Source organism: Grus americana, chromosome 5 (genome assembly GCF_028858705.1).
Source record: "Grus americana isolate bGruAme1 chromosome 5, bGruAme1.mat, whole genome shotgun sequence".
NCBI classification, from domain to species: domain Eukaryota; kingdom Metazoa; phylum Chordata; class Aves; order Gruiformes; family Gruidae; genus Grus; species Grus americana.
The window spans coordinates 14,009,274-14,022,332 of record NC_072856.1 but is presented as its reverse complement, the minus strand read 5'-3'; the positions used below and the strand labels follow the sequence as shown (position 1 = coordinate 14,022,332).

Here is a 13,059-nt window from a genome sequence, read left to right as displayed (position 1 = left end):
CTGTTGATGCTTCAACTTCTAGATAATTGAACTTCCCCCCCCATTCATTTTAAGAAAAAAAAAAGTGACAGAATAGGTGATACAAAGTGTGCGTATCAGTCTCATGAGGAAGAGTCCTTTTTACTTCTCTGACGCTAATTCAGCCATACTCCCTTTAATTCTTCTCGTCTTCTGCCCTGTTGCTTCTAGCGTTTCTACTGCTGGCATGGGAGCGTTATTAATCTACCTCTGTCTGTCTGTGGTGGAAGGAGGAGACAACTGCTTGCGTTCTGCTTGCTGGTATTGCTGACGGCAGATGAGCAAATCTGGAGGAAATGACTTTTTGTTTGTTTTCTTTAATTCCACTGAGGAGAGGCTACCCCTAAGATAGCCTGTTTGACAGCAAGGCAAACTTCTCTTTTAATGCTTGGGGCAATGATATTCTCAAATAATATTCTGTTAGAACAGGTGAGCTGATAGCAAATAGACTTTATTTTGGATTTTCTTCACTAGTGCATGCATCCGTGTGTTCATTAGCTGTAATATTCTGTTGAGAACTTAAGCTCTGCAGCGTAGGTGTAAGTAACTACATAGAAAGCAGCACTTTCCAAGTCTGGGTCAGTACTGGATAACCGAATGCCTAGAAGATCCAATATTGTACAGGGTGTTCAAAGAATTGACACTTTAGGAGAACTTGTTCTTTGGAAATTAGCTTTAACAGAGCATTTAAGATGGAATTGAAATCTGTGTTGTGCAGGTGCCTTGTTTGTTGTGTAGATAGCTGTTCAGATGCTGGTAAGATACAGACTCGCTGGCCTGTTTGAAGGTGATGGTGCTAGAATAACTACAGTCCTCTCTGTGTGGATTGAATTCCTCATTCTTGTATATGAAGATAACTTCTGTGGTTGAGTGAAGCTGGTTTAGAATGCCATTCACTCGAGCATGGTACTACTGCTTTGGATGGTATTGCCTGCGTCTTCCTGTGGGCATCTGAACTGGTTGTGACAAATGTGTGCAGCTGGGCACGGCTTAAGTTTTGGTTCTGAGATGCTGCTGAAGGGATCTCTGGAGTCCCTGGCTATGTTAAAGGCTTTTGGATAACTTCACCTTCACAAAAAAAATTGCTGTAATTTCTATTAAAGACATGAGGAGAGGGGAAAAAAAAAAGTGAAGCTTGCACTTGATGCCTTGATATGTCCATTTATTTTAATAGCAGTAAGGTTCTGCCGAGTACTAGATAACTTCAGTATTTGAGAGCTGGTAGAAGCTTGTTCTTTAAAGTAAAAGCTTGTGCTACACCCCTATAGAAACAGAAGTTTTGGCTCAACTGCTGTGACTGACACTTCCAGCAAATATCTGCAAAAGAGGAACCTGTGTCTGCATTGTCACATATAAAAATCTCTCCAAATTAATAGTGGAAAAAGAAATAGTTCACTTTGAAAGGGTGATGAGGGAACAGCACTGTAGCATGAAGCTGACATCTTGAGGGTGAACTTTTCAAAACAACTTATTGTCAGTTTGTATTAAGTTATCTACATCTTTTTGCCCTCTCAGCTGCTTTGTCTTGAGATAAAATATTGCCACCACAAAGTGATGTTTAGCAGAAAATTGAACCTTTTTGAAAAAAATGAGAAATAGCTGGGAAACAAAGAGTTTCTGAGCAGAACCTCAGGTGACTTAAGAAGAGTTTTGTATTGTTTCCATGCTTGTTATGTAGTTACAGACTACACAGAGACAAAGCTTGGTGTGTTATTTATATACCAGAGTATCTTCCTGAGCTCTTAGGTCTCAAAGCTTATGATGTCACCAAGTGTGTGCAATGCCATGCAACCACTTCTGTAGTTTTCGTATGGCAAGTGTGTTGCCAAATACTTTGTTTGTCTTTTGAGACTGCATGGAAACTGCTCCAGATTGTTTTAAAATTGATTACAAACAAATCATGTGCTTCATTTTTGGAATTTTTTAGGATTAAGTGACAAACTTGTAGTTGCCTTCACTAAAACATGGAACAGTACTCTTGCCACATGACAAATCTTGATGTCAGTGAAGGATTTAAATTCTCTTTTGCTTCTTTATTGCTTGTGTTTAAAATACAGTTGTCAACAACTCAGTTTTGAAGCTTAAAAAGGAAATTTTCTTCTTGCTGATACTAGTAAATACTTCCATACTTGGTCTTGCTTTCCTATAATCCTGTATTTCATTTTCAGTAAATCAGTACTCAGGTATGGTTACTCTTGCTCTTACTTCAGTTCTGCTGATTACGTTCCAGTAAACCAAGCTATCGTGGTGATAGGATATCATGGGAAAGCATGTGCAGTGATTTATGTTGTATCTTTGAAAGACTAAGGAGGATTCGTATTTGAAAATGGGAAAACTCTTCCTTCATTTCAGGTGAAAATAAATGAGAACACGAGGAACTGAGGATGTAGAGAGAACCAGTTCACCTTCTTTCTTTTGCTAGCTTTCTTGGATTTGCACACAGCACATCCTTTCCAGCCTTGTTTAGGTCTGGTGGGGAAACAGCATTCATTCTTGCAAGAGTAGTAATGGCTGAGGTTGGACTTTTATTGTGGTAGTGATCAGCACATAAAGCGCTCCGGTGCACGGCGTCCTGTGTGCGAGAGTATCAGTTCCTGAAGATTGTTGTGCCTCAATCTGTGCTGAAACAACAATGTTTTTGTGAGGAGGCTGAGTGAGCGAACCCGTGTCACACAATGAAAGCTCTTTCACGTACTGGGTTCAGCATGGTTGTGCTAATTTAGTATAGTGCAGTAGCAATGGTACATGAGATGTAACTGGTCACTCGCATATAATTGCTTGTGATCTTGCGTTTGCTTTTCAGAAGTTCATCTAACAACTTGGAGAAACTTTAGAGTACAAATTATCAGATCAAAGCTTTTAGCAGTTACATGACTGGTGTGTTCCTCAAAATTCTTTCTCTGGGGAGATAAACAGAGCTCGATATTGCTGTTGGTGGGCCAGGATTCCATCCTGGAAATATAAAATCATTTCCTTTTAAATCAGGATATATGAACTTACTGCTGTCGAGCCTGTGACTGTTAAGACAGGAAGTGAAGACGTTTTAATTGCAGAGAGTTGATGGGATCTGTCGCAGCTATAAACTTTAGGAAAGCAGCAGTGAATGGCAGTTCACCGTTACACCAGTGTTCTGTAAAACTGTAAGTGATAGAACTAAGCATTCCTTCTCTTATTTAAAACATACACAAATAATCCATCATGCTCACATCCCAAGAGGCAGAAAACTTTTAAAATGCATTGCAGCCAGTTAACTGGCCTCTTAGCAGGCTGAGGTATTTGGGAGTATGAGCTGTGCAGAGCACACAGCTGTTGCCACAATAGCTTTTCTCCAGCTGTCATGCAGAGGTCTGTCACAAAATACCCCACATTCCCTTCGAACTCAACCCTTTGTAATATTCAGGTTTCCTTGCTCAAAGGGAGTGCAGCCTAGCAAGTACCTAATCACCCTCTACACTTTTTTTACCCTGCAGTTGCCGTTCACTTCATGTTGGGGTTTTTTTGTTTACACTGAACAATGTATAGCTGGTTTCAGCAGCATACAGCAAGAAAGCCACTGATGTCTTATTTCAAATCTGCTCTGCAAAGTAGTAGATGCTTTTGATCAGAATTATTAAAAATATTTGTCATACTGTTTTTCCTCGTCATAAAGCTATAGCTTTTGTGTTGTGACAATGATGTGTATTTGTTTGCATACTGAGTAAACTTTGGCTTACAACAATATATTATTTAATAAATGTCACTAGAACCTTGAGATGGTATTGACTGGATGTAGTTGAGTGCGGCTGAGTTGAGCTTAGTTTGTCAATCAACTTAATGTTAGCTATGGTAATGCATGAACACATTTGAGACTGCTAAAACACTTAATGCCATATAAAATGTATGTAGGGGTCCAGCGTTTTGGGGGGGTTGTTTGTTTACTGATGTCATGCTGTATTTACAAGCATAATTCTTACTGCCAACTTTGTATAATAAAATATTTTTCCTACTGCTGTTCAACTGTCAGTAACAAGTTCTGATTGGAGCTGAGCTTACTGCTGTACTAACTAGTGAGTAAAAAGAGTTGGATGTAGATTTGTTGACTCTTTAATGTTAATGTCAGACACTTGTCTGAAAGCAAGCATATATGACTTGCAGATGGGTGGTGAGCAGCTGTTCACGCTTTTTTACTTTCCTTTTCCAAGCTGCTACTTTAACAAGACTGTTAGTTCTCATTAACTAGCAATAAAGCTAAAGGTGGGTTATCTCAAAGTATCTTTTATCTCTGCTATAGCTGTTGGGCAAGAAAATAGCTTGTTCAGAATTTTATGGTAAAGCTCTAAAATAGAGTAGTAAAGCAGATTGAAAAGCAACAACTGAAAATGCAGCTGGTGTTCAAGCCGATGCGCTGGATGTTTGACAGACCCTGATGTCTTAGTGTACCGCTTCTGCGTGCTAGGCTTGGGGGATGTGCAAATCCCCCTGCAGTTTCGAGGTATTCTGACTAACTGTTGCTGACCGTCCAAAAAAAAAAAAAAGTTCTTCAAGTAAGTGCATAAGAAAGTCAAAGGAATAAAATGCCATGAATTCCAGGCTGCAGATTCATGCAGGGCTACGTTAGCACTGGTATGCTTACATTTTGATAAAGCGTGGGGCCTTCTTACGGTAAGTAGTGCAATGTAACGCAAGGTGACAAAATACGGTTTAGGACAGTGAGCGACTGATTGTTGGCATCTATGGAGGTTAAAGCTGGGAAATAAAAATCCTAATCAAAACAAAGCACTTGTGGTGCAGTCACCTGGGATAATAAGGGCTGGTTGTTGCACTTCATGTGAAACTTGAAGTGCTCGGCTCCTTGCTTCCTAGAGCACTGCTACCAAACAAAAGGTTTGTCTCGCTCGGGTTAGCTGTAGATCTACAGCCTGGGAAATGTAGTAGATGACTTCAGGCTGAACGTGCAGGCAAGAAGGGAGCATCGGTTTGCCTGTTAGCGTGCTGGTATTGCTAGCAAGGGTATAATGCATCGTAACTTAGCCAGCAGGGACGCTGTGTATTAATGTACTTAAAGGGTAGAACTGAGCTGGGTTCAAAAGCTGGCATAAATTTGGAGTAGTGCTTAAACTTTGAGATGCTGATCATTCCGGCTTTGAGGAATTCACAGTCCTTTCCCAAAGTGAAATTCCTTTGGGATAACTTAAACCACACTGCAGTCAGAAAGCACCTTTCCATGTGTGAACCCCTTGCAGCAGTTGCTTATATAGCAGGTAAATATTGATGTACCTTTTGGTTATCAGGTTGCCTTCTACTGCCACTTGCACAAGGAGTGCTGGCACAACTTCCCGGATTACTGGCCGGCATGCCCTTTGCACTTGGGGATGAATAGGCAGCCGCTGGCACATAGCCCTGTTCCTCCTTCCCGTGCTAGAGGGAGAGGCTCCTGGTTTTGGCTGGAGCTCTGAATTCCAGCATTCAGTAGTGGTGGTAAAAGGGTGGCTCTCTTAAGTAGAGCCCTTATATTGAGAGAATTTTGAAGGACCTGAATGGCTCGTGTTTGCATACCTTAGGCAACCTGTCTCCATTTACCTTAAAGCGTTACCAGCACTGAAAATGCTGTGACTGAGCTCTTTCATGTACCCAAAGGTAAATACCAGCTTCATGAAGTGAAATGTGGCAGTCTTCTGGCTAGTTGATAGGAAGCTAGGTTTTTTGCAGACCTTCCTAAATGAGTCACTCTTCAGGTCTAGACTGGTATGACACAAGTGGATAACTTCTCTGTTGGTTCTGACGATTCAGGTGGCTTAGCTGTGCTGGTTTGGTAGTCTTGCCTTCAGTTATGGCCATAAGCTCTGTTAAAGGAAAATGTAACATCCAAGTAAATGCAGCGCTTGCATGCTTCTTGAAATAGAACACATGTGTAATAAAACCAGCATTAAAACTGAGATCACAACTGTAATTGCTCCTTTTTTTTTAACTTTCCCTTTGCATATATGCTCTGCATATAACACGTCCAAAGATTTCTGGATGTAACCTTGATCAACCAAGTCAAATTTCTACTGAAAGGGGTAGAGTGAATGGGGTCCAGATTGAAAAGCTTAATTATAAGTAATACTGGTAGGCAGTGTTTGACTGGCAAATAGTTTGCCTTACAGAGTTGCTGGAGTTTTGTTTCAAAACACTGATAGTAGCAGTAGCCTGTTTCAACTCTCTAAGTTTGTAGTGTGGGATCCTAGGTGAATTGTTTGTGTTCTGAGCAGTGAGTGAGGCGCTGCCTATTTGTCTTGAACTGTGTCTGTCTTCACTGAGAGAGATATGCCTTGTGATCCTGAACAATTTTTTTTCTCTGTTCTTCTTTACCTTCTGTTCTTTGCTGGTTTTATGTCCTATCTCACAGCTTAAGTGTGGCTGTAGCTTGGATCCAGGATAGCCTATAAGTCACTCTGTGGGAACAGGTAATAAAAAAGAAAATATTTCTTTCCTCTGTTTATAACTTAATTACTTGAAATAGATAGCAGACAAAAAGGATGTTTACTTAGTCTGCCTTGCCTGTTCTTACTTATTCTCCTCTGACACACCATGCACATACTTAAACTAGTCACATCTCACAGTGTAAACTGCCTGATATGGAGCACTGCTTCTAGATGGAACTTCACTTTTCTTATACATTGCTTGCTTTTACTAGGTTGCTTTGAAGAGGGCTGGCTGGAATGCAGCGCACGGGCTGTTCATGGTTAAGTTAAAGAAGGTCACATATTCGTGTCTGAAGCGCTTGATCTTGCGACTAATCAAGCATTGTGCACAACTGCTGCCTGTCATTAAAGCGAGGTCAGGGTTTCTTATCTCCCGTTGGAAAGGGAAAGGCTGGAGAACTTGCACTTTAGCTGTCCTTAAGTATATGCAGAGCCTCAAACCTGAGCTCTGGGGTGGGGGGGGTTACTGAGGAGAACTGTAGCGCAGTTCTCTAGTTATGCGGGGAGCTGCCATGAGCTTTACTTACAGATGGAGAGCCTGTTGGATGATTAAGTTCTGTAGTGAATTTTTGTAACATACAAATGTGCTCACACAGAAGCTCACAAAGGGCTGAAAAGGAGAAGGTGTATTTCCAGAGGCTTGTGCGGAGCTCCCCAAGACTGCAGTGAAAAGCGAGGGCTGTGTGTGCGGCTGTGCTGAAGCTGTTGCAGGTCGGAGCAGTGTGCTGGTGCAGCTGGAGAAGTTGAAGGGCCTTGAAAGTGAGTGCAAGTTGATAGTTTGTTTGCTTTTTAGAAGGGACAGCCAGCAGGGAGGCACAAGGCTAGAGAAATGTTTTTATTCTCCAAGCCTGAAGAAACAGGGCTTTGCTGTAATTGAAGGTTTAATTTGATAAGCTAGTGCTACCAGTAAGGAAAAGTGCTCAACGGGTCCCCAAGCTGCCACAGCAATTTACCACTATAGCTATTTACTCCATCTAGTTCACTGAAACTCCACAAGTGATCAAAGTTAAAAATAACCAGGGAATGTTTTTACCCAGGATCGGTTACCCCTGTCTGGTTCCCTGTGCAGCTCTGCAAACAACTTCATCTGGCAGTCGTGCTCGTTTAACCAGACCTGCACCAGCTTCTCAGCTGTGTCCAGAAAGTAAACTCTAGTTTCTGGTGAATCTAGATAGGAGTGAGTTCAGCCAGTAGGAATGTACACAGAAGGGCACTATTAAAGATAGCATAAAGTACTAGCTGCTAGGACCAGCATGCATTAATAATTAACTAGATGTTAGCACTGACACATAAAAATGCTACAGTTCAAGCAAAAAAAAATAGTGTAACACTAATAAGCAAAGTACCCTACAAAGATCTTTATGCAAAAGACCTATGAGAAGTATTATTTCTCAGCACATTAACCTTAAGTACATATATTCATAACTATCATGTGTGTCACTTTCTTCAAGTCTTTTAAGCCAGAAAATAAACTTGAGCTTCCACACAACTTCCAAGCAAATTATTTTTCCAGTCCTGTTCTGAGTATTCCATAACTGTAGTGAGTCACTAGTTATATTTGCTAGGAAAAGGAGAAATTTTAAAATCACTGCAGCTACTGTTTTGAGTTTTTCCTGACAAAACTAACTTGCTCAGCTCATATCACAGAGCATCGTCAGTATTCCTCATTTAAGCAGATATAAAGCTATAAGCCTGGCAAGCAAATCTGAATATTTTGCTGCTTATGTGGTAAGTAGACCATTAAACAGTAGGATGCTGGTGATAAATCTGTGTGAAGAATCTGACATCTTTGGGTAAAAAAAGTGATCTGCTAAACAACTTCTGTTCTTAGACTTATTGTATGCAAGGGAAGTAAGTGGGATTATAATAATATGTACTGCTTGAGGTAAGGGGTCTCTAAATTGTGTGTTCCTAACTATTTCTGTGATTATGTGTTTTTTTATGAAGATCCTTTATAATCATGTGTAAAAAAAAATAGTTGTTGATAATACACTTATGTATGTGCTACCCACTCTACTACTTCAGAAGACCCTGTTAAAAATGCATATGTTTTCCCCTACTAGCTCATGCTAAGAAGTTTTCATTAGCAAAGCCTGATAAAGTAAGCAATGATGATGTATTTAAAAGGATTCTGCCTTTGGATGACCCAGTGTTACTGAGAATGCAATTATGAGTGTATTTGTCCTGCAATTTCTGTTGCTGCTTATGATTTTTTTCCTAGCAGTTCATCTTTGAAGTCTTGCAGAAACATACTGTCCTTGCCCTTGCATCTTATTCTGCTGCTGCCCCCCCCCCCCCCCCCCCCCCGACAATGTTATCTGAGTTTTGACCACATGTCAAGATTGAGATTTCCAAGATGCAAATATATGTGCTGTCTCATTTTGATTTCCCATGCTTTGACTTTCCTTTAACTGATGTTCTCCTCCCCATGAACCGGGTTCTTACCCTGCCGGGAGTTCTCAACTTGAGATCCTGCACAAGGTATTGAAATACCATGGGTGGAGACAATATCTTCCTGTAGTGCCGCACTGAATTTGGAAAACCTCGTCGCTAGGTTGTATGCCATAAACAATTTCCAGACCCTCAAGTTTGAAAGTATACCTCTGAGGCCAAAATCCTTCTTAGTACATAAGCAAGGTAAACCAACTCTGTAAGTTAAGCCAAATGTGTCTTGCCTTACTGTCTGAGAGTATTTAAATGAGAAGTTTTAAACTGTGGAAATACCTTATTTCTACCTCTGTAGGGGTAAGGTGTATGTGGTGGGGTGTCTTTTTTTGTGTGTTTATAGAAATGAAGTGTTTTGCCTGTGGCATCCAGCGGAGAGACCACTTTGAATATCCTACCTTACTACTTTTAATGCTGCCTCTTAACAGGTTGTCACCAAACAGTGCTGCTGACTGCTTAGCTTTGGTGTGGATGCTTGTGCTTCTAGCTCTTTCAAGTCCAGAAGTCCCTTCCCACAAACTAAGGGAAAAGGTACACTAAACCACCGTACAATCTTTTGTATGGCTTAAGTACTTGTCTGGCTTTTGGGGCAATATTATTTTATGTTGTACAAGTGATACTACCAACTGCCGAAGTACCAAACCTTATTGCAGCAATCAAACAAGATGAGAGCTTTAACCAAATGTTTAAGCTGTATACCATACCTGGATTATTGGAGGCTTAATCATCTGGAGACACTCCAGGATCATCAACAAATCATCAGAAGGGAATTGGGCTGCTCACTGTAACTTCTTGAGCATGATTTTTAGCATTAAATGTCTTCGGCAGTAAAGATAACTTAAGATGCTTCTGCTTCTAGCAGTTACGCGGTTCATAACTTGCTCTGTTACATTGCTTCAGCTGTTGGGGTCGATCCTGTAAGAAGGATCACAAAACCCCAGGTACAACTCCGTGTAGGTGATGTGGACTAACGCAGCTCTGCTGAGACCCGTGTGCAGGCAGAGCCGATGGGGGAGGGATGGGACAGGCAGAGACTTCTGCAGCCAATTAACAACCGCAGAAGATGCGTGTACAACTGCATGAAGCCTTGTGCAATAGGGGAAGCTAACCTGTTCCAGCTCTGCTCGAGATGGAGAATGAGACTTAAGAGTGGTTGCTCTTATCATGTAGAGCAAACACAAGAAGGGTTGCAAAATGCCTCCTGTGTATAACACTGATGAGTGAGTCCTGTTATCTGATAAGAGGATGTTCAGCTGAAATCTCGCTAACTTTAGACTGTGTCAGATCAGCTGATGGAGCAAGAGGCTTGATTTCTTTTGGGTTCAGCTGAAATGTCAAGGCAGCTCTGAGGCTTCAAGCTGTTGTGGTCTTCTGACTAGTCTAGCTACAGTAGGTGCCTGTGCATCTTGGAGACCGCTGAGAGTTAGTTTACTGCCTGTGAGTGGGTTAGTGCTTTGATCCCCTTGGGTATTAGCTCTGAGAGCATTGCTTTGTGTGAGGGGACATATTTAAATTGAGCGTTTTGCTTTTAACAAGGATGTTTAAAATCTGAAAAATTTCTGAATTCCTGTGTCTGTGGCCTGAATCTACCAGCTACAGAAAATGTTTTGTCTCCTATGGAGTTTCTGCTTTGTTTCTATCTTGCTGGAAAGGTATGCTCAAATATATTGATGCATACATCTCAAGTTCTTTGGATTTAAAAAAGACTTCAAAGCTTAGCTTTTGAAGTTGTTAAAGACACTTTTTCCTTTCGCTATCTAGAAGTTTTTGCACCCATTAGAATGGATATAGTGTGTATAAGGTAACCGAAGGACTTGATAATGTTTTTGTCTGTGAAACTAGTTTTTAAGTCACATGTATATGCTACAAAGGTTGATGAAATTCACTAGTATTTGTAGATTTGAAATTGCCTGGTATCTATGCTGGTGGGACTGTAGGGGAAGAGAGCTTCAGATCTGAAGTAGTCAACTTCCTTGTCCCAATATTATTTGCCTTCTTCCAAGTAGGTTACATTCCACACATTTTTAATAGTGGCTTCCCCTCCTCCATAGCTGCTTTGACTTGTTTTGTGGGAGGACTTGAATATTTTGACTGACACACCAGAAGCCTTCTCCCAAAAAAGGAAACCGATAATAGAATTGTTCACTTTGAATGGAATTTGAAAATAATCTGATCTGTGCTGACTGGATATCTGTTTAGTGGAATTGTGACCCGGGGTTTTAAAATCCCACTGAGTTAGGGATTTTGCTCAAGGTTTAAGAGTTAGGAATTTTTCTAGCTTAAGAGCTAAAATTACACCGTGAAATTCTGTTCTGTGCATTTCTCCAATTTACAAATATTCTGAAGAATATAAACAAAAGCCCTGTATCTCTTGATGTGATCGCCTGAAAAAGGCGCTGGCTGCCTCCCTGCGTGAGGGAAGGTGGTGATTTGGAAGAATTTGTTCAGGATGATTGCAGAAGATGAATAATTTAAGCTGCGGCCACTTGCTTCAGACTAGATAATTGAGACCGAGTTTTTTAACAGCTGGACAGCTTATGTTAAAACTTAAACATTTCCTGCAGTGCGTGTACTTTAGCTGTTTTGTACATGAGTACTTCCATGCCTATGTGAGTAGCCTGAGAAATTTAAAAGTATCTCAACTTTTCTGTGGTGCTAGTAGTTGTTATGAGATGGTACTGTGATTGCCTAACACTATTTGGCTAGGTATTCATGATCTTTCTGTAACTTCTTCCTTGAATGGATTAGGATGCATCTGGCCTCTCCTAAATCTAGAAAATATGAAGTGTAGTAGTGAAAGCAACTCATGCTACTTGACTCTCCTGGGCAAAACCCTGTGTATATGCTAGTTCTGTTATTGCTGACTGAACACCTCCGAGTTGGAGCACTGACTTTTTGTCAGCTTCCACACCTAGGGCTTTTAAGTGCTCACCTGGCAGTGGGCTACCATAGCAATTCATAGGAAGATATCCCTAGATTTGTTTATGTGTCTTATCTTCAGGATCTGGTAATCTTTTCCTAAACCTGAAGCACGTAAGCTGTCAGTGCCGAAACATATTTGAACAGGACTTTTTAACTCTGCTTTTTTTCTGAAACAACAACAACAAAAACCCAACAAAAAACCAAATGCCCCCAACAAACACCAAACCAAAAAATAAACAACGGGTTAGTGTGGTCTTGATTCTGTTCATCAAGTTTGTAATGCGTATGGCCCATCTAATCAGTTTTGAGCTTTGGTCATTATGAAAGGTAGCTTTTAACACATGCACAGGAAGTGAGTCTAGAAGACATGATTTAAATTAAAATACTTTCTAATGCTGGAAGAAAGCTCAAAAGAGAAACTACTTGCCTTTAACTGGTAGCATCCACCCTGTCGCTGCAAATAACATTAGCTTTGCTGCATGTTAAAAGCTGGCAGAGCTGTGTGGTGGTAATGCTGCATTCAGAGGCACATTCACACTTGGCTCTGTACCAGTTAACCAGCGAGAAGATAAGGTGTTCTGAAGGGTTTCTGCTTGTCATACTGATGTACTGCTTGTCCAGAGGCTTCACCTGGGATTACTGGAAATCTGGACAACACTGAAGAGTCCATTATTCTAAGTACGATGAAGTTGAAGAACCTGTTTCTAACCTATAAAAATCAGAGAACCTAACGTGCCTTCCTGTGGTTTCAGCGCAGATGCTGGCTGCTTGCGCATTCCATGCTCTGTTTTCTCTTCGCTGAATACCCTTACCACATCACTACTCTGTAGAATATGGGAGCGGAAATAGCAGGTTTTTTTTTAAAAAAAACAAAAACAAACCCACCTCTGATCAAACCCTACGCATTCTAAAACCTTCTGAAAGTAAACAAATTGAAGGTCTTTGCACACTGCTCACACATTTTAAGATAGCATTCACTGTACTGCTACCTCTTTATACCTTTACACAAAATGTTTGCATAAGTTCTTTGCTCAAGAAAGCAATCAAATAATGACGTTCTCTACTTATTTAAAGTCATACTTTATTGTGAGTGCCTGTCAGACCAGGGAAGAATATTGCACATTACAATTTGAGTTTAGAAGTTGCTGCATAGATGATTTTCTTAATGAAAATGAGAGCTTTTAGGTGAAGGACTACACTCTTTCCTTCAGGACAAGATATTTTAAGCTGT

General features: G+C 40.7%; 1 protein-coding gene across 2 annotated transcripts in view; it reads left to right on the top strand.

Moving 5' to 3' along the window:
- The window catches only part of RRAS2 (RAS related 2), a 44,100-nt gene that overhangs the window by 1,074 nt on the left and 29,967 nt on the right, over positions 1-13,059 (top strand). The window contains exon 1 of one of the 2 annotated variants that reach the window (XM_054828021.1): positions 5,552-5,634. The exons of the other annotated variant lie outside the window; for it this stretch is intronic. Within the exon in view, the coding sequence (XP_054683996.1) occupies positions 5,623-5,634 (12 nt within the window). The 5' untranslated portion in view covers positions 5,552-5,622. Of the gene's footprint in view, positions 1-5,551; positions 5,635-13,059 lie in introns of those variants that run through there. 2 annotated transcript variants of the gene reach the window in all.